We start from the raw sequence: 20,967 nt of genomic DNA, 5'->3' as shown, positions 1-20,967 counted from the left end.
GGTGAGAGAAGCTGTCTGAGAGCCTGGAGCGATACGAGCTGAAAAAGAAGCACAAAGAAGCCTCTTTCCAGTGAAATGTGGGATGTAAGGGTTTTTTAAATAAAAGTAATCAATCACACTCCAGTAGGCATGTGCCCATACTTGGCAGCTTGAGGGAGTGTCCAATAAGCTGTGAACTCCCAAGAAGGCAACAAGACAAATCAGTTAAAGACAGAGTGATGGTTGTATAACCAAGAAGCACATTCCTGTCCAGGATGAACATGTCAGATTTGATTTTTAACAGGTATTTTCAATTCCCCAGCTGCTTTACAGCTATTGTCCTGCCAGAGCTTGCAAAACCATACTGAAGCAAAAAAGGACAGAAGTACAAAAGCCATCTCTGCAGCTACATCTGGATGCCTACAAATGTGTCCCACTAACAAAGGCTGATTTGTGGAATGGGTTTTTGGTGGAGTTACACAGTAAGGACACAACTTGAATACTTTGTCAGCACCTGACATGCAGCAAGAACACATGAAAGAATCAACTGCACATTTTCTGAGCCATGAAAGATTTTTAGACTTACGATAATTAGGCAAGATAAGGAATAAACCTTTAGCAAGATTAAGAATTGGAGGCCTAAACATAAACCAACCATTTGTTAGCTTTTTCCACCATTGTCACACCATGGATTATTTGCAGCTAATAGAGCAAGACAACAGAAGTAGTTTTTCATGTGTCTCAGCTGCAGGGAATAGACCCCAAGCATATCAGACAGGTATTTGTGTTTTATTCCCTTTCTCCCTTTCCTCCCCATATATATGATGCACAGAACAAAGGCAAGAGAACAGAAATATTTTAGTGCAGAATCCTGTCCTAGCAGTTTCTGCTGCAGTCACTAAAAACAGAGCTAAGGAAAACCATGGGAAACCCCTTGGCATTCTGGGGGTCATGAGAAAAAATCTCTCCCACACTGTTGCAAGCCACATTGCTTTTCTGCTAAGATCCCACTAACACTTCTTTCAAAGACTTGTATGCTACACCCAGCCTGCCCTGAACAGCTTCTGGAGAGTGCATTATTTAGGCATGTTTGATTAACTGTGGCACACTAGCAGCTATCAGCCATACATAATGGAATAGCTGCTGTAGGTAGGCAGGTATTCTGTTCCATTATAGGTAGCCTGCTTCAGACAGTTCACACTTCTGTTGTTTTCTGGGGAGCCTTCTCACCTGTCATCCAGCCAGAAGAACAAGAAGAATCTTGCTGCCCACCTCACACTTCAAGGATTTCAAATCCCTACTGCAAGCACTCAGAGACCTCCTAGTGTTTGTCATCCAAATGTATTATTTATACTTGGTTATGCACAACAGCACTGACAGAAACTAAAGGTATTCATCTCTCTTGTTCTAATGATTGTTACAGAGCTCAAAACTACTGAAAAGTTACTTTGTACCAGTTTCATATCTCTTGTTCTGAAAGTTTAAAAACTGTAATAACAAAAGCAAATCAGACTATGAGAATAAGGACAAATACTAAAGCTTGGACTCAGGAGCTCTACTATATTTATACATTACAGACAATATGCTACTGCCAAGTGTTTGTCTCACTCCCATCTGACTGTGTCCTCCATTTGCCTGTCCTTCAGACGAAACAGCTCATGGTCTGTTCTGTCCATGGAAAACAACTGCCCTTTTACAAGTTAAGCTAGAACGGCACAACTAAACTGTGGGAGCGGAAGAACCACCAAACCTTTACTCCTGCTGCCAGTGCAAAGGAAACAACAGAGGAAACGGTAACACCTTGAGGATTTGCTGGGTTATGTGGACATCCTCCACAGCTCTAGCTCCAATCCTACCATCTCTGCCTAAGTCACATCTTTTGTGGAAGTCAGAAGCTCTCTCACCCAGAGTCAATGTTCTTTCATTCCCTCCTGCTCTAATTCTTGGCCTCTGAAGTCATTAATAAAAGTCAAATATAGCAGAGATTTTAATTAGAGTAAAAAACAAAACAAGGAAAAAAAATAATTCTCCTAAGATTTTGGCTAAGTGTATTGCTTCTGAGATAGGTCTACACAACAACACAATTGAGAATCAAACATCAGGTTAAGCAAGTTCTTTTTTATTTAAATGAACGGGGAACAGTTTTCTCAAATTAAAAATAGAAACGTTTAAAAATCTGCAGCTCTGACATTACATGTACACATATGCTACATACTGTCAATTAGAAATGCTTCCATTTGTGACCTAAAAATGAAAAAAATCAAGGTTATTCCAGATTAAAGACTCTCATCACTTTTCATATGAATGTTTTACAGGATTATACCTACTTCAAGCCAATGAACCTTGATGGAACAAAGTTCACAAGCTGATGTATGAAGAAACACTATTTTAGATCAATTACTTCACCTGCCGGCATGTTTCACACTAGTAATGCAGATACTTTTGGCCTTGTTGATGAATTCCACTGTTTAATTCAGGAATACAACTGTAGGCCCAAATTCAAGGCAGTAACTCTAAATGGTACAAATACGAACTCCAATTGCTAAATACATTTGAATTTCAGTATTGGAAATCATATTTTGAAACTTTTTTTAGCAAAAATAGGACCACTGCCTCCTGAAAGAGCCACAGTTTAACAGTGATACCACCCGGGACATGACAGAAGTGAGCACGAATGAGAAAAAGGGAGACAGAGAACATAAAGCAGTCTAAAGGTGACCAACATATGGCGTTTCTCATGCTCTTTTTGAGTACTACTGACCTCTAAGAAAGCTTAGCTTTTTTGCTATATTATGCATCACACACTCCCACCCCTCCCACCCAAACAGCTTCAAAACAAACTTCTCCAAAAAGTCCCTTTTTAGGTCTATACTGCAAAACCCACTAAATATTAAATAATAATTAAAAAAAAAAAAAAGGGAAAAGCCAGAACTGCAACTGAACTTTTCAGAGACACAAAGAGACACTGTGGATCCCATTACACTTCAAATTTAGTCCAAAGTGGTCATTCAAGAGCACCAAATAGCAACACTGATCATGCTGGTAAATTCTTTTTTGAAGAGTATTACACAGTATTAAAATCTTAACTAAAACACTTCTAAGTTTTAAGAAAAATGTATATATACAAAAGTCTTTGTATACAAAATGTGTTTGTATGTAAACCTGTAGGCGCTATATTTAACACAAGCCAACGAGTTAAGAACTCCACCAATTGTCAAAGGGTTGCTAGGCAAAGGCAGGTGATCTAATTAATTTCTATACTGTGATGTAAAGTAGAAAGCCCAGTGTAAAAAAAGTTAAAAAAAAAAAAAAAAATCAATCAAACAAAAAACCCCACAACCAACTCAAACCCATTTTAATTCAAGCTTTGAACAGTGGTATTTGAGAGGCAGTGCCCTGACTGCAGAATATTCTGTACAGTAGTTTATGGCATAACATTCAACAGTACAGTTGGGATTTACAGTACAGGTGACATAAAACAAGTGGCTCAGGATTTGGAAGATGAATGTAAATGCCAATACACTTGGAAGAATGATGACATATTCCTGCAGAGGAATCTTGAGTCTCATTTGTATAGCCTGGAAATAATCACAAAAACAATTCAGGAGAGTTTGATGAAGACAGAATTCTAATGCAACTGAAGCAGAAGGCAGGCACAGATACTCATGTGAACATCAACATGCTTCAGTAATTGTTTTATTTTTAAACCTTACAGCACTCATGTTACAGAGCAGCCCTCCTAAAAATAGTGAATACTAAACCTAGAATTGACTTAAAAAGTTTGTTACTTACCCCTTTTCCACTATGTGTTACCACTGTTCCACAGAGCTATACAAGAAAAAAAACACACAAACCATCAGCTCCTTCTGCACACAAACGGAACCTAAACATTGTGTCTCACTGAGGTGAGACAAGCTCAACTGCATAAACCCTTCTCAAACTTTTATCCATTTAATTAAACATTTTTCAGATAAAAGGACAGATTCATAGTTTTCTGCACCAAACTTTCTGGTTACCTTTGTTTGATGATAGAAAGAAATCCTGGTTTACCTATTTAACAGCACTGTTTTGGGAACTTAATCCAGCCTTCAGTTTTGCCCTCACAAAAATGGTGGCAGCATTTGCAGTTATTTGCATCTGTGAGGTGTACATAAAACCACCCATGTGAAACAGCTACACATCTAAATATACCTCATACAGATCTCAGACTTTGTAAACAAAGATACTTGGATCTCTTTCCAGCAAAATCATCCAGTAGATTCTGAAGGACAAAAATACCCTATGGAATTCTTTACACCTGCAAAAGTACAGGTGTATGAAGATCTGTTCAAAGTCATATCTCTCAAAATATCTCCCAAAATAATTTGCAGGAAATGAGAAAAAAACAAGGATAGCATAAAAGCTAAGAGTTTAATTTTAATTAAAATTAAGCTAAGGTTCTATTGCTATGGGAATCTGAGACTGAGAAATTCAAAGCATTTATCTCATACATGTATAAGCAGTTTTTCAAATTATCTCACTTAGCCCATCAGAAGACAGCACTGCTTCAAACTGAACCCTTTTATTTTATTATGGAAGCATTTCTAGTAACTTAATCTAGGAAAAGTAAGTCAAGGAAGTTAGGACTGAACTAGTGGGTCTTTGTTTGAAAGATTATTTATGTTAGTAAATGTTTAGCTTATTCAGGAACATTGTATTAAACTATTCAGCAATCACTGAAATGTCACGGAAAAGGAGCTATAAACCTCAAAAGTATTAAATATTCGTATTAAAGATTCAAAGATCACAACGGGACTTTTAAGGTCTGAACAATTATTAGTTTCTTCTTTTGTAAAATATTGGAAGTCCTTAAAACAGTGTAGGCAACTCCTTTAATTTGATGGAAAGTACTGCAAGATCTGCTGCCATGTAAAGAATGCTTGAGAAACAGAAATCATACAGCACTTGCTGTAGTGAGCAATCATGAAAAAAGAAGATAAATAATCTAGTGATTCACTTTAAAAACATGCAGAAAATTGATAGGTGATTAATGGAGTAGCTAAGCAAGAACACACAAAGGCATGCAGTTTCAGGCTTGGTTTACCTTGTAAAAACAGCACTGTGTACACCATAGAAATTATCTTTATGATAACCATTATTACCATTTTCTGTACTGCAACAAAATAAATACACCCAGAAAGACCATGTTAATGGTAAGATGCACTATGTACAGCGTGGCTTTCAGACACGTACATGAAGGGTGAAATTGTATGCAAAGACAAACTGTCTGTACAATAGAATATAGCTTTTCCTTTGTAACATTCAGGAGTTACAGCACAATTATAGTTTTACATTTAATTTTTTTTTTATATATATTCTCCAAAAATTAATCATTTTGTTATTATTGTTGAGTTGGATACTCAGTCTGGTGAAACAGAATGTGCTACCTCTTTTTGAGGTAATAAATTACAATACAAATATAAAATTATTTTATTCAGGTGGGAGGGCTTAAGAAATACCAACAAAAATGTCTTCTGTTTTCATGGGTATAGTTTTGACACTAAAAAAATACAGGAAAGGAGGAGTAATTAACCAGACACTAAGAGGTGAATGATTTTAGTTGCATATGCATGTTTCTGCTCTACTGACCCGTGAATGTGCAATGAAAAATCACCAGTGTGAAAGCTGAGAAACGCAGTGCACAGGCTGACTGAACAATGTGCAACACCAAGAGGGAAAGTCACTAACAGAAAAACAACCAGTGAAACCAAAATTGATGGGAAAATGCGTAAGAACAGTTATCATAAAGTAAAATGCCAAGTCCCTGAGACAGAGGAACTGCAATTGAAAAAGGAAAGAGTGGTTAGGAATAACTAAGGCAGTAAGAAAGCAAGTAAGCAATTCAAGGAGATTACAAAGCAGGCACAATTCACCTTAACAGGGTATTCAGCAAAGCTGATCATTTGCACCTTTAGAAGATACTCATATAAATGCTATACAGGAAGCTCTGAAGCCTCACTCTGAATTAAGTTTCTTCAAGTCAGAACTGGCATTTTCTGCACAGAATTATGGCAAGTCTAAACAACAAAAGACCACCTATGTGAAGCATTTTGCAGGCACCAACCCACACCAGCAGTGTTTCCCTAGAATATGCAGTTCTAATCTGACAGCACAGAAGGTTTAAGGACTATAGCACCTTCTTGTGAGACTAGAAAAAACAACATTTGAATCCATTTGCCATTTAGCTGACTTAGGAGTCTATACTTACTCATCATACACATCCTCTGTATCCATTCTACGGTAGTATTTGGAGAGTTTTACAGCAAAAATTATGGCAGGAATTAAAAATATTGAAGAGCCTCCCAAACCAAACCAGAAGGTATTCTGCAATAAAGCAAAATCCATGAAAATTGATCACAGAGAATTTATCAGAAAAGTACTGGATTTTTGCTTGATATTCTAAGCATTGTTACTGGAAGAACAGAGTGCAAATTAGAGGCACTGGTTTTGTGGACTTATCTGAGGCTCCTATATCAGCGTGGAACAGGGCACATTAAGCATTCTCCACAGTCAGTGTGAACTAAAAGCAAGAACAACACCAACTTACAAATGTAACCAAACAGAAACATACACAAGGCTGCCCAATGCTACCCAGCCACAGTGCCATAAGAAGTCATTTCAATGCAGTCAGCCCTGGGCTATTTGGCAGTTTGGGCTGGGTGCCCCCTGCCACTGCTGCATGAGATACACCTCTGGTGTCCTGGGTGCCCGCCCAATAGGGGTGGACACAGGAAACGGCGTATTTCTACCCATAAATCCTGCGCCCTAAAAAGCCATCTGCAGAGTCATTCTCCTCCTCTTTCTTCCCTCTCTGCTCCCATGGGAGATGTCCTCTCTTATCGGGTAATGCCGGGGGAGTATCTCAGGCCTCTTAGGCCTGTCTAGGCCTAATGCCAGGAGGAGAATGGAGGGGGGGGGGGGCAGCCTGAGACTTGCCTAGCAGCAGGAGGGGGAGGAAAGAGCCCTGAGGGTTTGGGTAGACCCTCAGGTGGGAGAAGAGAAGGATTGGGAAGCCTCTGGGTACTATGTAAGGGACTCTGTATGCTTTAGGATGTTCTTTGCCACTATGCTGTGTGGTTTTTCTGTAGTTTCACCAACTGCTTTTCCATTTAAACTTTCCATCACTCTCCAATCCGTTCGTGTGTGTCATTTTTTTGTCCCTTTCGGGGCAAGAGATGTTCTGGCTGGCCTCAAACCAGCACAGGCTAGAAAGCAAATTTGTGTCTCAGCACTACCATACTAGCCACACTAAAATATCAAGAAAGAAGAAAGAAAGTATTTGTCTTTCTTGCAATACTTGTCAAAATTGGAGTTTTCAGCAGTCTCTCAAGGAACCTTTTAACCTGCTAACTTGCAGCCTCATTGTGTAACTAATTTCATTATCATACAGCTGAACTGAGCTATCACCAAGTGTTAAAATGATGAATTATTTAAGTATGACTGTATTGGCTGGAGGCATTTTGACTTCTAAGTGACTCAGCTAAATCCTATCAACAGGAAAAACATGGTCCATCTCCCACCAGACAGCTAGTGCCTACACACAGAAGAACAGAAGCTCTGTACCATATGAGGTAATCAAGGAATACGACATGATTCTGGCAGGTTAAGAAGTTTTAATGGTTATTATCACGTTCAGAGTGATTTGGCTTTGACTGATGACATGCACTTACTGTTGCTATGATTAGGACCTGGCTAAAAGTGCCATAAAGTTAAACAGCTGGAGAGTGGTTTAGGTAGTGGCTTCTTATTCTATTTTTAATATATCCTGTCTTCTTTCCAAGCTCTTTGGCAAGATAAAAAAGCCAGTATTGCCCTGCTACAGCCATGTTCAAAAGCTCCACTGTACAGGAATGAATCAAAATCTGTATTCTATAAGTCAAGTGATAAAGCCTCATACTGGTTTTCTAGATCCCAGGAAAGATTCTTGAGAAAGTTTTTCCTTGGCATTTCTCCCTCACTTCCGGCCTCTAATCCATCCCCTTAAGTTAGAATTTAACAGCTGAAACTTCAGATCTTCATGCTTTTCCATTTCTAAGTGGTTCAGAATCAAGCAATTAAACTGGAACCCACCCTTTCCAGAATTTTTATTCCAAACCAGGAGCACTGTAGGTACTTAACTATAAGAACAGCTAATTTCACAGGTATCTTGATAATAGAAACTGAAGTTTAATGGGAACCTAAACCAAGTTCAGCACTAGTTTGGCTTTGGACTTGATCCAGGCCAGAACATTTTTATCTTGTGTGATTTTCCATGTGATATTTTATGCTTCAGAATAACCAGAATAATTAAATGCAGATTTATGTTCAAAGAATTTCCCACTTGATGCCCCAGTTTTGAGTAAGAAGAAATATTTCTTACCACAGAATCAGTTATATAGCTGCATAAAAAAATATCTACTGCTGTATCTATCACATTGGCAATAGGCTTGCATGCTGCTACCTCCATGGCAATCTGAAAGACAGATTAAGAAGAACAAAATCAAACCCCCAAATAAACAGTTTGAAATATTTAATATGAACCTCATATTAAATCATCAAGCTTACTTTCTCAAAGGCTGCATCTGAAGAAAGAAAATTAAAACAAGATTATAATGACATGAATTTGAACTAAGCAGGGTCAGGCACAGTGCGGTATACCACAAATAGATTTCAGGCTAGCCCTGGAAAAATGATGTTAAATTTGCATTTTATTCCCATCAACACAACTCATCATTTCTATTCTACTTCAAACAGCAGAAGTATTTATAGAAGACAGGTTTTCCCCTTCATAATAAGTACAAATACCTTACAAACAGAAGATATGAAAACATACTATAAAGTAACATTTTTATTAAGGTTTTATTGTAGTGTTTGTTGCTTTTTTCACATTCAGCTTCACTCAGTGAGGTAAAGGCACCTTACCGACTCCTTGACCCATTCAACATACTGTTCGAAGTAGCCAACTATGGTATCCATGTACTTTTTTGTCTCCTAGAAACAGACAAAAGTAATTGAACTTCTGTCTCCATGACACCATAATTCATGGTATTTTATCTTTTAATCAAATACAGCTTACCTGGACAATAACTAGAGAAGCATTGTTATTTATGAGAAGCTGGGCAGCATTAACAGCACTAATGACATTTTTCACCTTAACCTGGAGAAGAAGAGGCAGTGTTTAATAGAAATAAATGCCTTGCAGGAGGTTATAGTGGCTCTGCAGCCACCGTTGGGAACCTATTCTCTGGATAAACGAGCCTCACTGTCCTCTCAAAATTCTAGAGGGTAGTAAAATACTGGCCCAGGTTGCCTGGAGAGGTGGTGAATGCCCCATCCCTACAAACATTCAAGGTCAGGTTGGATGGGCTGAGCAACCTGATCCTGTTATAAATGTCTCTTGTCAATGCAAGATGACTTTTAAAGGTCCCCTCCCACCCAAAGCATTCTATACAATGCTAAAGAAACATGCCCTACTGGGAATTGCACATTGGACAAGAAGTGGTTAAGAATAGGAATCGAAAGTCTTTTCTCACTTGTGTTTTGCGTTTTGTTTCTTGGTTGTCCCCCGAAAAGTGCTGCATTCAAGGATTCTAGAAAAACCTACTACACTTTTCGGAATATGACTAACACAATATTTAGAACCATTTTGATTTTACAACTCATGCTTCAAAAAACAGCCCAACCACTTGTTTCTTCATTACGTTTTCCTCCGTAAGGAAGGGAAAGCCAGGGTAGTAAAAGCTGTACAGAAGAGGTATCTTAAGTCCCTGTTACTACCTCAATGCATTACGTCTCTTCCAATAACAGAACAGCTAGAAACAAGCTGTACTGAAAATATACACCCTGCATGTGTGCTGGATGGATTAAAAACACATAAAAATGTTTCTGTTGCCAGAAAGAAAAGCTTACTATCAGTTCAGATGATGTCCGCTTCAGTAACCTAATGCTCTGATTTAAAGTGCTCTATTAGAACGGAGGAGAGAGATTCAAGTCATTACCACAGGTAAAAGCCCACCTGTTTTAACATTTATATATACTTTGATCTTTTCTAGATTATTTTTTTCTAATACAACATACCATGCTATATACAGCAACAACAATCATACTAAACCTAAAATACTGTGGTTTTAATTACTGAATCAGGATTTCACAAACTGCACTACATAGTTATGAATTGTGTAATGGAAGACTTTGGATTTAACTAAAGTCAGTAGCAATAAACTGACTGAGATTTAATTGGAGGGAAGAGAGAACAGTTTAAAATCAGAACCAAATGTTCAGAGTATTCTATACTTTGCAATTTTTGCAGGCAAAAAGCACTTACCCTAGCTTTAACATATTTCTTGACAGTCAGTTTTGTAAAAGGAAAAAGAAATGAGAATAATTAGGCGTTAATTAAGAAAGAACAGCACAGAATCAGAATGGAGAAGACGACTTCATGCTTTTTCCACAAGGAGGCTTTTATAGGGGCAGAAATACTGTATGAACTACAAGCGTCCATGTTATGTAGCAGAAAAAGGAAAACCTTGCATGTATGAGACTCACAGCCTGACACTACACAAATCAGTGCCTGGCACAACCAGGCAGAAGAATCCCTTTCACATCTTTTATAGAATCGGTAAAAAAAAAGATTTTCCTTTGGCTCCAAATAATACTGCCAGGAATTGCCAATTCCAATACTGGGAAGTGACTGCTAGCTTCAAGAAATAAAGTGTGAAAGTGCTAACTGCTTTTACTACTGCAGGCAAATGCTAAGCAAAAAAGAAAATGAGTGATTTAAGCTTAGAATTTTGTAAAGTTCTCCTCTGCATCTTCCTTTATTCATAAATAAGCACAAACAAACACAGGGAAAATGGGGAAAAAAAAGGTCATGGGTTTAGACAGTATTGTTGAGTACTAGTATTATAAATAGGAAAACTATTTATTAAGCACATATTCTAACCAGATTATTCCTCAGTGACAACACAAATGCAATCTGTGCTTATCTAATAGTTTAAGTCCAGCTTTCCAAACTGTATTTAAGTGATTTTGCAAATACGTTTTAACATTGCTTTAATATTTTACCATAGCTTGCTCTAGGGGAACGACTTGCTGGTTGTGGATCATTCGAATGTTGTTTGCATGTCCTTTTAAGGCATTTTCCAGTGCTCCTTTTGGCTGCAAAAAATGCAATTATACAGAATTGTTCAGCAGTCTCCAAGCTTTCCAACAAAGCAAAAAGCAATAAAAGTTGCACATTATACTCATCCACTGCAGAACAGCTGATGATAACATGGCAAATTGAATTCCTCAGTACAAGGTGGCGGGTGGTGGTGTGTGTGGAAATCACCGTATCAATAATTCAGACCTCAGCAACCAAAAGATTATACTGCTTTTCTGGCTGTCATATTATAAGCACATATTTAACTGAATTGTCACATGGTGCACTAAGTCATTTCACATATTGAAGAAGAAGTACACCCTCCTCTCACTTGCCACAGGCCAGACATCATTGCTGGAACCTTGCAGCACTGTATCCAGCTGTGATGAACATCTCCTAGTAGTGGGTACTGGCCTTTCATGTGGGCACTGTGGACATCACCCTGAGGCATGCCCTGCTCTCAGAGGGGCACAGAAGTTTCAGTGTTTTCAGCCAGCAACTTGGAAGGGCATCTGCAAAGGCAATTTTTCATGTTTGCAGTTCCTGCCCTTTAATCAGAAGTTGCAAGTTTGTGCCCTAACTTTCAAGTGTGAATGCCTGTCTGGAGCTCATACTTGTTGAGAAACACTGTAAAATCCAATTTTACTCTCAAAAATACATTTCTTTTCTGCCTCCTTCTGGTGACAAAATCTCTTGGCTTCTTGCATACACACTGAATATACACTGCTAGCTCCAGTTTAGGAGCTAACAATGGCTCAGAAATATGTTTGCTTCCTGTGAACAGTCACTGAGCAGCTTCAGGATGCTTCATCTCCTGTGCTGACAAGCTGAATTCACTTACCTGGCAACTCCTGGTGATACTGCTCTCTCCTTCATACCCTGATCCCTAGGTTTGATGCAAGTTTTATTCCATTTGCTTATTAAAGTGTAAAAACATACGTTCCATTTTGTGTAAGGTGCAGAAAATGCAAACTATAAAGCCCAAAACTCCTCAGGTTATCAGTTAATTCACTGTTCTTGTAAACTTTCAGTCTTACCACTCACAATAAGTGTGATCACAAAACATCTAAAACAACAACCAAAAAATTCCCTAAACAAAACCCCAAAAGCCCCACAATATGGTGTATTGAAAAGTTAGATTGTTTCCAAATTAATACTGGCTTCCAAAGATATTTTATAAATTAAGAGGCATCACAGGAAGAAATCAAATGTACACTGTGACAGTGCACACATTTAATCTCGCTTTTTTTTTTATATAAAAGAGAATTCTGCCTGATCTATTCTCAGTTCTAATGCTTCCTTCAGGTTCTGTTACAAAAAATAAGGAAAACTCAAATCTAGCAGGACAATATATTTTTACGGAGCTATGCAGAATATACCTCAAACAGACATCTCAGAGTACAGAACTTATTACACAGGCAAACATGTAATTTTAATTTTTCAACACGTTTGAACAACTTCAGCTTTCACTTAGAGAACAGCCCTGAAACAACAGCAAAAACTTCCCACCCATACAATTTCCAAAATGGCACACTGAAAACTGAAAATGGAAGTGAGGTGTGGCCAAAGATTCTTTCCTAGTTAGCAGACAACCCATGTGAATACACAGGCAATGTGCAGCTCACCTGGTACTTGCAGAAGGCACTAAGCACAAAAACCCCATGAGCATCTCAACTTTGCCATGAGTGCACATGTGGCAGAAAAAGAACCCCAAAAGCAGCAGGTGTGATCAAATTATGAAAAGGCTGGAGTAAGCACACCAGGAGCCTCTGCTGAAGCCCTCCTCTTCCAGCAGGAGGGTTGAATATCTGACACCCTCCCAAACAGCACAGCCTTCTCTCTGTGCCCCTTAGTTATCCAAGCCATCATGGTACATGTGCAGCAAAACTTTCTCCAACTGTCTTGGGCCAGTGTCCAAACCATGCCTCTTATTTTGAAAAAAAAAAAAAAAAAAAAAAGTGACCTTGACATGCACACAAACACACCAACTGAATATCCACTGTTAACATAGCTGTGTCACTCTGCTGATTCATTTGTGGGCAATGCTGTAGCTATACCCTCTGACCATTGTCCATGTGTCTGCATTCAAAAAGCCCTTCAGAGTAGAAAGGATTTCTTTTGTGCAGTCCTTCCACAATGCAGCCACAGTTCTCATTACACCCCTTATGAGCTGCCACAGTATTAATTTTATTGCTAACTGCAAAATCTTCTGCCCTCTGACCTCAAGAAAAATCAATTCAGCTCATCTTTACCATTACGATCTAACCAATTTTTCTTCCAGCTGGTACAACTAAAATGTAGACAGCAGAGCAGGAAATGGAGTATTCCCTTCACTTCTTAGACAAACAGTAGAACTTAAAAAATTACAACTTCAAAGCAGAAATTGTACATCAGTTAGCATATAAATCAGCAATAGTTGAATGCTGCTTATATGCAACATTGGCTTTAAAAGTCTTTCCTTATGTGACAATGCATCATATATAGTGTCTGAAGCATAGAATTCTCCCACAGGAAGCCTAAACACTTGGCTCTGGATTTATACTTACATGGCCTATAAATAACACATTTTATAGATTATTATTATAATGAAATAAACTTACCAGCTGGTCTGCTCTTGCTTCCAAGTCATTAGCAAATGACAGAAGATCAACCTTGGTAACGCTTTTATTGATCTGGAACAAGATGTAAACAGTGAGGAATGAAAAAAGAGTATATTGTTATTGCATATACAGATTGTACTTCACACCACCTACTTTGAGTACCCTTTATTTCTTTAAATGTTTATTGACTTTAACCTCCAAGGTGCTTTTTGCTCTGAGTTCTGTCATTCTCAAAAGCATGCCCTTTCCCACAAAACCAGGCAGCTCTCTGTTTTGTCCATTGTTAAAGAAACATTTCATTGTATGCTTTGTTTCAGTCATGTCTCTCATTCACCACAATCTCACCTCTGTCAAATATGCTGCAAAGTTCAACCCTTCTATTCCTGAAGAGCTGAAATTCAGGAGATTCTCCTTCCCCATTTCATCCAGCAGAATGATTTTGCTGAGGTTTATCTGAATATGTTCAATTTTAAGTGCTACATCTTCTGTATACTGAGAAGGAAACAAAATAAACCAGCAAAGTAGTTTGCACCCAGTGCATATTCCTCTGTAGCCTCCACTCCTGCCCAAGCATCTTCTTTTTATTGACTCATCATTTCCATGAAGAAGCACGCATTGATTTTTGCTGACATCAGCCTAATTCAATTAGTTTGGATATAATCCACTAGGTAGCATTTTTCCCTGCAGTATCCACAGGCTAGCTATGCCATGTTCTAAACCACCTATGTATCTCCACAGCAATTAATTACTTGCCTTTCATTGCATTTCATGGAGGCTCCTCTGAATAGATGTTAATTCTTCCTACAAGGAGACTGAGATAAAGCAGAATTCTCTGTCCTCTCCAGAAAATGTTACTCTTGGAAATTTTAAGTTCTACCTCTGGGCCTAATCAAGCAAACCTAGAGAATTCAGTATCTCAGGTGTATTGGCCACAGGACTGGATGACACTCCTCTAAATATGCTTAGTGGTGACTTATGACCTGCATATTGCTACCTCAATTAGATTTTCCTGCACTGCACATAAATCTAAAATGTTTCCTGTCTTGCACAAGCTGTAAAGCAATAGATGAAGAATGCGGCAACTTGACTGACTTCCCACCCTCTACCACTCATCTGTTGCTGAAACTCAAAACACTTTCTCTCTTTATTAATCTTCGCTGTTGATTTTAATTTGATGACACCTGGGGGTAGGGACTATATGTCTTAAGTGTGTACACAGTGCCTGGCAGAACAGAACATGATCTTGTCTCCTTGCAGGGTGTGTTGTACATAAAGCCCAAAATCCCATGAAACTCAAGACATTCTGTACCGTGTTTAAGAGCAAACATCTCTCCAGCCTTCAAAAATGATGATCCAGTCACACATACTTTCTTTACTTACCATACTAATATTTAAAAATTCATTGATATTGAATAAGTGTTCTAGATGAAGGGAAGTATAAATTCCTTTGTTTTCCTTGCAATCACTATAAAAATAAAAATAGATGCATGAGCTTAAAAAGCACCCCGAGGATCAAGTGTTAAGAGAATGATCTAACAGTATCGTTCATATCATAAGAAAATCAGTCCTTTGAAAAAGAAGAGTTCTGGCTGTGTTTTTTGACATAGCAAGTAATTAATAGTTTCTGCTGCTCTCAAAGATGCAAATGTTTTACCAAAGAGCTCAACTAGTGTTGTTATACAACATTACACTATGCCCAATAACTCACATATAGGAGAAATTGCTTTTTCTAGGGATTCACTGGAAAAATCAAAATGTCTTCTGGAACATGGGAGATTTGCACATATGCTTGAAATATGAAACAGGTAGGATAACACAAAATCAATATATGTATCAAACCTTGATTATAACTTCAGTACCTGTATACTTTTTCAAAAGTCAAGTTAATATTGGGATTTTTAAACAGGATGCCAGAGAGATAGTTTCTCCAGTGTTGATTTAGTAAGTAGGGAGTATCCAAAACCTAGAAGGCAAAATTCAACAGCATTACTATAACTCAACGTTTTCAGCTCATGAATTTACTCATATCCAGTCTTTTGACATGTATCCACATCTAAGCTTATCACCCATGAATGGAGACAGAAGCAAACCAACAAATACAACCTGGTGCAGAAAGTGAGTATTAAAGCACCAAGTCGCCAAGAAGTCATAAATCATGGAAAGATTTATCTCTAAAGGAAGACAGGCATGCAGCACTTACACTGCAAAGCAGACTAAATCAAGAAAGGATGAATGTCTCCATTCAGAGTGTAAGGGGAAACTAAAATCAGAAGAAAACTAACCTGAAGTGTCCCATAAAACAACAACAAAAACCCAAAAATCCACCATACACAACTGACAAGACCACTGGGAATCATGAGGATTCTATCAGTTATTTAATGACTTGAACAACCTCACCTTGAATAAAGTTTTATCTTCAAAGGGCTCACAGATAAGTTTTTGTACATTTCCACCAGTGATGAAAGTGAGCACCACTACAATCATCAAGATCCAGGAAAAGAGGAAACTGAATCCAACACCACTAAAAAAGAAGTAAGTTGAATAAGTTTTTGTCTTTTAAGAACAGCTAAGCCAATAGTTAGCAGCAATAAGAGATATGAAAACTGGTAGGTAGCTGAAATATCTTCTTGCTCTCTGAAACATGTTTCAGCCCTGTAAAGTCTTCAGCTACATTGCAACCAGAACAGTCACACCCTCATTTGGTGTACAAACTCTTAAGAGAATGACAGAGCCTTAAATGAATACAATCTTCCCTTTAAAATTTCATGAGATCAGTATTTATGTTTGTTCTACGTTTTTTCCCCCAGCACATATACACAGGTAACAGAACAATTTCATTTCATACATATATCCTTCAAAACCAACAAAAAAAACCCTCCTGCAGATAATTTTGTCTCATTTTTCACCAGGAAGTGAAACTTACGCCATTAGAAAGTTTCCCCCAGTGTTGGAGATGCAGCCTCTGGTTGTTGGAGAAGCATGTTTATCATAACCACAGGTGCCACATAGCAATCCAAGATAATAAAAGACCAGAATGAGGACCACCATGCAGCACAGAATGAGACAACCCAGCCACCTAAGGAATAAAAGCCAAAGAGCTTGGCTATTAGCATGCAAAGAACACACTGGAGACCTGCAGAATACATCAGGCAGCACCACATTCCCAACTGGCACACTCATGCTTCTGTTTGAGCAGTTAAAAAAAAAAAAATTATTTTCCTACACTAGGCAAGTATTTTGGGCCAGAACACCACTTTTGGATTACAGACTGAGAAGCTGAGAAATAATCACAGGAACAAGGTGTTCCCAACTCCAGGTACTGCAGGTGGGCTGTACTGAAGAGTCCAAGTGATCCAAGCACAATAAACAATGATTCCGAGGAGGCATGTGCTTAAACAACAATTTATTCAAGAAGCAATGGAGAAATTTATGAATATAGACTGGCCATCGGTCACAAAGCACGTAACTGCTCTTACTGTAAAGCTTACTACCTCTAACAGGAGTGTTAGGCTTCTCCTTGTAAACAATTTTGTGTAAGGCTACTTTCAAAACCTAGGCTCTGTGTGTTTGTGCTGGGATGCTTTCACTGTATGGAGCAGTTAATAGAACTTGAACAGGAAAGAGAAGATCCTGAATAGGAACCAAACTTTCACTTTAATTAAGTAAATCACATAACAGTTCTATCTGCCTACATCCTTGCAGCACATCTATTTATTCACACATTTTATACTTTGTTCTAGCCTTTCAGACTTTCATAATTCCCCTCTGCTCTTCCTTTTCCTTTTCATCCTCTCTTTTCCTTATATTTCTTAAGTTCCCTTTTCTCCTTCCTGTAATTTTGTAGAAAGAAGCCAGGACCCAGAAACATCAGGAAAAGGAAATATCATACTGAATACACTCAATCAAAAGAGAAGGGGGCACATTAAAGCTGCCCCAGGCACATTCACAAAAGAATGCTTATTAAAGACTACAAACAATGTACCTGTAATTAAGAAAAGAGATGGACAGAAAATAATTTGGACAAGTAACAGGCTTAGTTTCATTTCTATTTGAAGTACCAGTGCGTTAAGCTTGGTAAGAGCCAGCATTTAAAGTTCCATGTAGATATTTCTCCACTTTTTGAATCTAAATGTAAGACTAACATAGGCATACTATTGCAGAATGAAACAATGTTTATTTGATTAAATGCAGTCTGAGTTTCCAAGAAAATATTGATACTTTGTCAATTGAAGGCTCACCACAAACTATCAGATAAGGAATGAGCTCAGAGTAGGGTAATTGAGGTTTTTAAAGTTCATTCTTTTGCTAACTTTTATTTATCATGGTGCTAAAGCTGTTAGCACACTTAATCAGTTTCACTGCTCCAGAACATGACACACAGACAGAAGCAATTAATTATTGATTACAGGACCAACTGAAGTGTCAAAATGTAAGGAGAACTTGATGAGCTTGACTGAAATGACAAAATCTAGACAAAGTTAAATGGTAAATTATGAAAAGCTTTTTTTCTTCAGAATGAGATTATTAATTATAGGAGTCACACATTAGTATGTTTAGGAATAGTATGTTTTTCTCAAGGCAGAATCAAGCCATGTTTTCACAAGGACATCAGTAGAAACCAGTGGGTGTGCAAACATTTACAAGGCACAAAGCAGAATCTCTGCTACTCCTTCTCTGTGGTTGAAAGGGTGCAATAAAAAGGGATCTGCTTCAAGGCCTCTCCAGTCCTCTGCTCTCTCAACTTGCCTGCAACTCAAAGAAACCCTAAATAAGAAGTCATTCTAGCACTGTGACACAATCTGTTCCTTCATCTTTGACATTTACTTACATCTATCCTTCCTGAAAAAGACCTAAAGGCCTACAGTGTAGAAACTACCTCTGGCTCTGCAGTGGAACACCACCCAGCTCTTGATTAGAGGCAGTTTTAGCTTTTACCCAAGTGCTAGAAACAAACAATTGCCTCATAGCATCTTTGTTTCACTGTGATCATCATTAATAGTTTAATGGCCTTGACAGAACATGAATACAAAGTATTAGCAACAGGTAGCACTTCACTGCAGCCTTACTTCCCGTACATACCTGTAGAAATCATACTGCTCCACTAGTGGAAAATAATTTTGAACGTACGCTTCACTCTGTGTAAGATGCACTGTCAGATCTGCTAAAACCTCCTGAACAGGGAGCGCTTTTGTGAACGTACTGATGTTTGAACCAATGGATTCCAGCACATTTTTGATATCTGAAAGTATAAACATATTGCACAGTTACAGATTCACAGAAGAAATTTACATTTCATGTATGCATTACAAAATGCTATTAAGCCATTTGCCACACATAACAAGCAAGCCATGAAGACAAGTGTGAGGAAAAGACAAGCAGGCAACAAAAACACTGAGCTTCAAAGTAACACAATGGCATTTTTAAATGCACACTATTTTTAGCATTCAGTTTAATGATGAAAGATGTAGATGTCTAGCCAGAGCTCTCTCTTTCCTTTCATTATAATGAATGTGTCACTTTTTATCTAGGCAGCTTAAATCTTGCCTGTCATGCAGCACTGCAAACGGCAACGCTGAAGCAAGACAATTAGTCACTAAGTTTACAAAGATCAAAATCTATTTAAACTCCATCACTTGGGAATACAACACTGAAAAAATTGAGACTGTCTATATTGAAAATCTATATTAGTTCTTTCCAATCTTATTTAAAAAGATTACTTAAATTCATTCCAATTAGTTAGCAACACTCCTGAGATAATGATCAATTAAGCCATTTTTCCCCACTCAAATTATCAACAACTGTGCTACCCTCTCCTTACAGTTTAGACACACTGTTTAGATACACACACACATGGTTCACTCAGTTATTATACATATTGCTTATCCATAAAAGGCAGCTTCTCTTTACTCTTCCCCTTCTTTCCATTTGGAACACAACTTGAAATTGGAGGATGTATATAGGTTGCTATTGGGTAGCAGGCAACAACTTTCTCTTTCCCAAACAGCAACTGGACAAGGTTTTGGCAGTTTTTGATACTTACTCTTTAAAATTCAATCAGGTACCAAACACCCTTATTTTAAAAGATTGCAAATAAATACTACTTTGTTCTAGTAAACTCTCTTGCTGTTGTTTGGTTTTGTTTGCTTGTTCTTAATTTATTTACTGTGTAACTCAATCTCAGTTTTTATAAAAATTTACAAATAGATAAATTATGATGGTTTGTCTGTTTATGTGCATCAACAGATACAAAAATGAGTACATGTATACTAGCTTTCCTAATGAAAAGCTACCACAAATTATAGAAACCTGGCTTGTTTTAGACAAGTTCACATAGTCTGCTATGCTTGTATACTTAGTGTTCTGTTTTGGCCAGGAGGAAAAAGCAAAACAAAACAAAGCCAACCCCCAAACCAAACAAACTTACAAGGAACAGCTGTTTATATATGCAGCACAGGTCCACAATGAAAGAACAAAAATTAAAACAGATTAGTGTACATCCACTATGCTACATTTTATTCAAATGTCAGGTGTCCAAGTACTGCCGAAGAGTAACAGTGTAAAGCCCAAGTAACAAAACGATTCAGACAAACATTTAAATATCCTTAAATATACTTTTACCTCCCTTTTGTCATCCACTACATTTTAATACAGCAGGAGGCAGGTTCAGGTTTTTTAACATCACACTCCTAAATACATCACAGACACATTGGTCAAGGAAAATAAGCTTTTCAACCAGATAAAGTGTCAGTGTACAAGTTGGGATACCAAGAGTTCTCATTACTTGAGCAGCAAGAAGTCTAACAAACAAAACTCCTCCAGAAAAAAAAACATACAGTCCATTTTTAAGGTTTAGTTTTGAATTCTTATTAAAACACAGTTGCTTTCTACATTTGAAGGGGGTTTGTGGCACTGAATTTTTTAAAAGTGTTAAGTTTCACATTTTTATTTTGAATGAATCTTTAGCCCAAAAGAACCTCTTATTGATAGAACAAAAATATCAGTAAGTGATGTAAAACCAGCAACACTAAATAATCAAATGTGAAAAGATAGTTTGTCCTTACCTGATAAAATGTTTCTGGTTTGATTTACCACCAAGTCTGGAGTATCATTAAATGCTGCATAACCCTAAGAATGAAAGTTGGAGAATTTACAGTAAGTTTCTCATTGCCAAATCACATGAAATTAGTTTCCTTTTATACAAGGAGTAAAAGTATACACATGCTAAAACAG

The 20,967-nt window shown here is 37.7% G+C and overlaps 1 protein-coding gene across 3 annotated transcripts in view; it reads right to left on the bottom strand.

Annotated features, from left to right (window-relative positions):
* Window positions 1–3,788: 3,788 nt before the first annotated feature.
* Window positions 3,789–20,967, bottom strand: part of PROM1 (prominin 1) — a 47,859-nt gene continuing 30,680 nt past the window's right edge. For 2 of the 3 annotated variants that reach the window (XM_054391497.1, XM_054391498.1), the window contains 15 exons: window positions 20,799–20,862; window positions 18,817–18,976; window positions 16,661–16,813; window positions 16,135–16,258; window positions 15,597–15,700; window positions 15,118–15,202; window positions 14,083–14,229; window positions 13,738–13,809; window positions 11,062–11,154; window positions 9,907–9,960; window positions 9,074–9,154; window positions 8,920–8,988; window positions 8,378–8,470; window positions 6,227–6,342; window positions 3,789–3,807 (listed from right to left, as the gene is read on the bottom strand). In XM_054391497.1, coding sequence (XP_054247472.1) covers window positions 3,789–3,807; window positions 6,227–6,342; window positions 8,378–8,470; window positions 8,920–8,988; window positions 9,074–9,154; window positions 9,907–9,960; window positions 11,062–11,154; window positions 13,738–13,809; window positions 14,083–14,229; window positions 15,118–15,202; window positions 15,597–15,700; window positions 16,135–16,258; window positions 16,661–16,813; window positions 18,817–18,976; window positions 20,799–20,862 — 1,434 coding nt within the window. Of the gene's footprint in view, window positions 3,808–5,062; window positions 5,132–6,226; window positions 6,343–8,377; window positions 8,471–8,919; window positions 8,989–9,073; window positions 9,155–9,906; window positions 9,961–11,061; window positions 11,155–13,737; window positions 13,810–14,082; window positions 14,230–15,117; window positions 15,203–15,596; window positions 15,701–16,134; window positions 16,259–16,660; window positions 16,814–18,816; window positions 18,977–20,798; window positions 20,863–20,967 lie in introns of all 3 variants that reach the window. The other variant, XM_054391496.1, reaches the window with a different exon arrangement.

This window comes from Indicator indicator, chromosome 23, assembly GCF_027791375.1.
Source record: "Indicator indicator isolate 239-I01 chromosome 23, UM_Iind_1.1, whole genome shotgun sequence".
NCBI classification, from domain to species: Eukaryota; Metazoa; Chordata; class Aves; order Piciformes; family Indicatoridae; genus Indicator; species Indicator indicator.
Note: the sequence above shows the minus strand (reverse complement) of the source record. Positions and strands in the feature narration are given on the sequence as shown.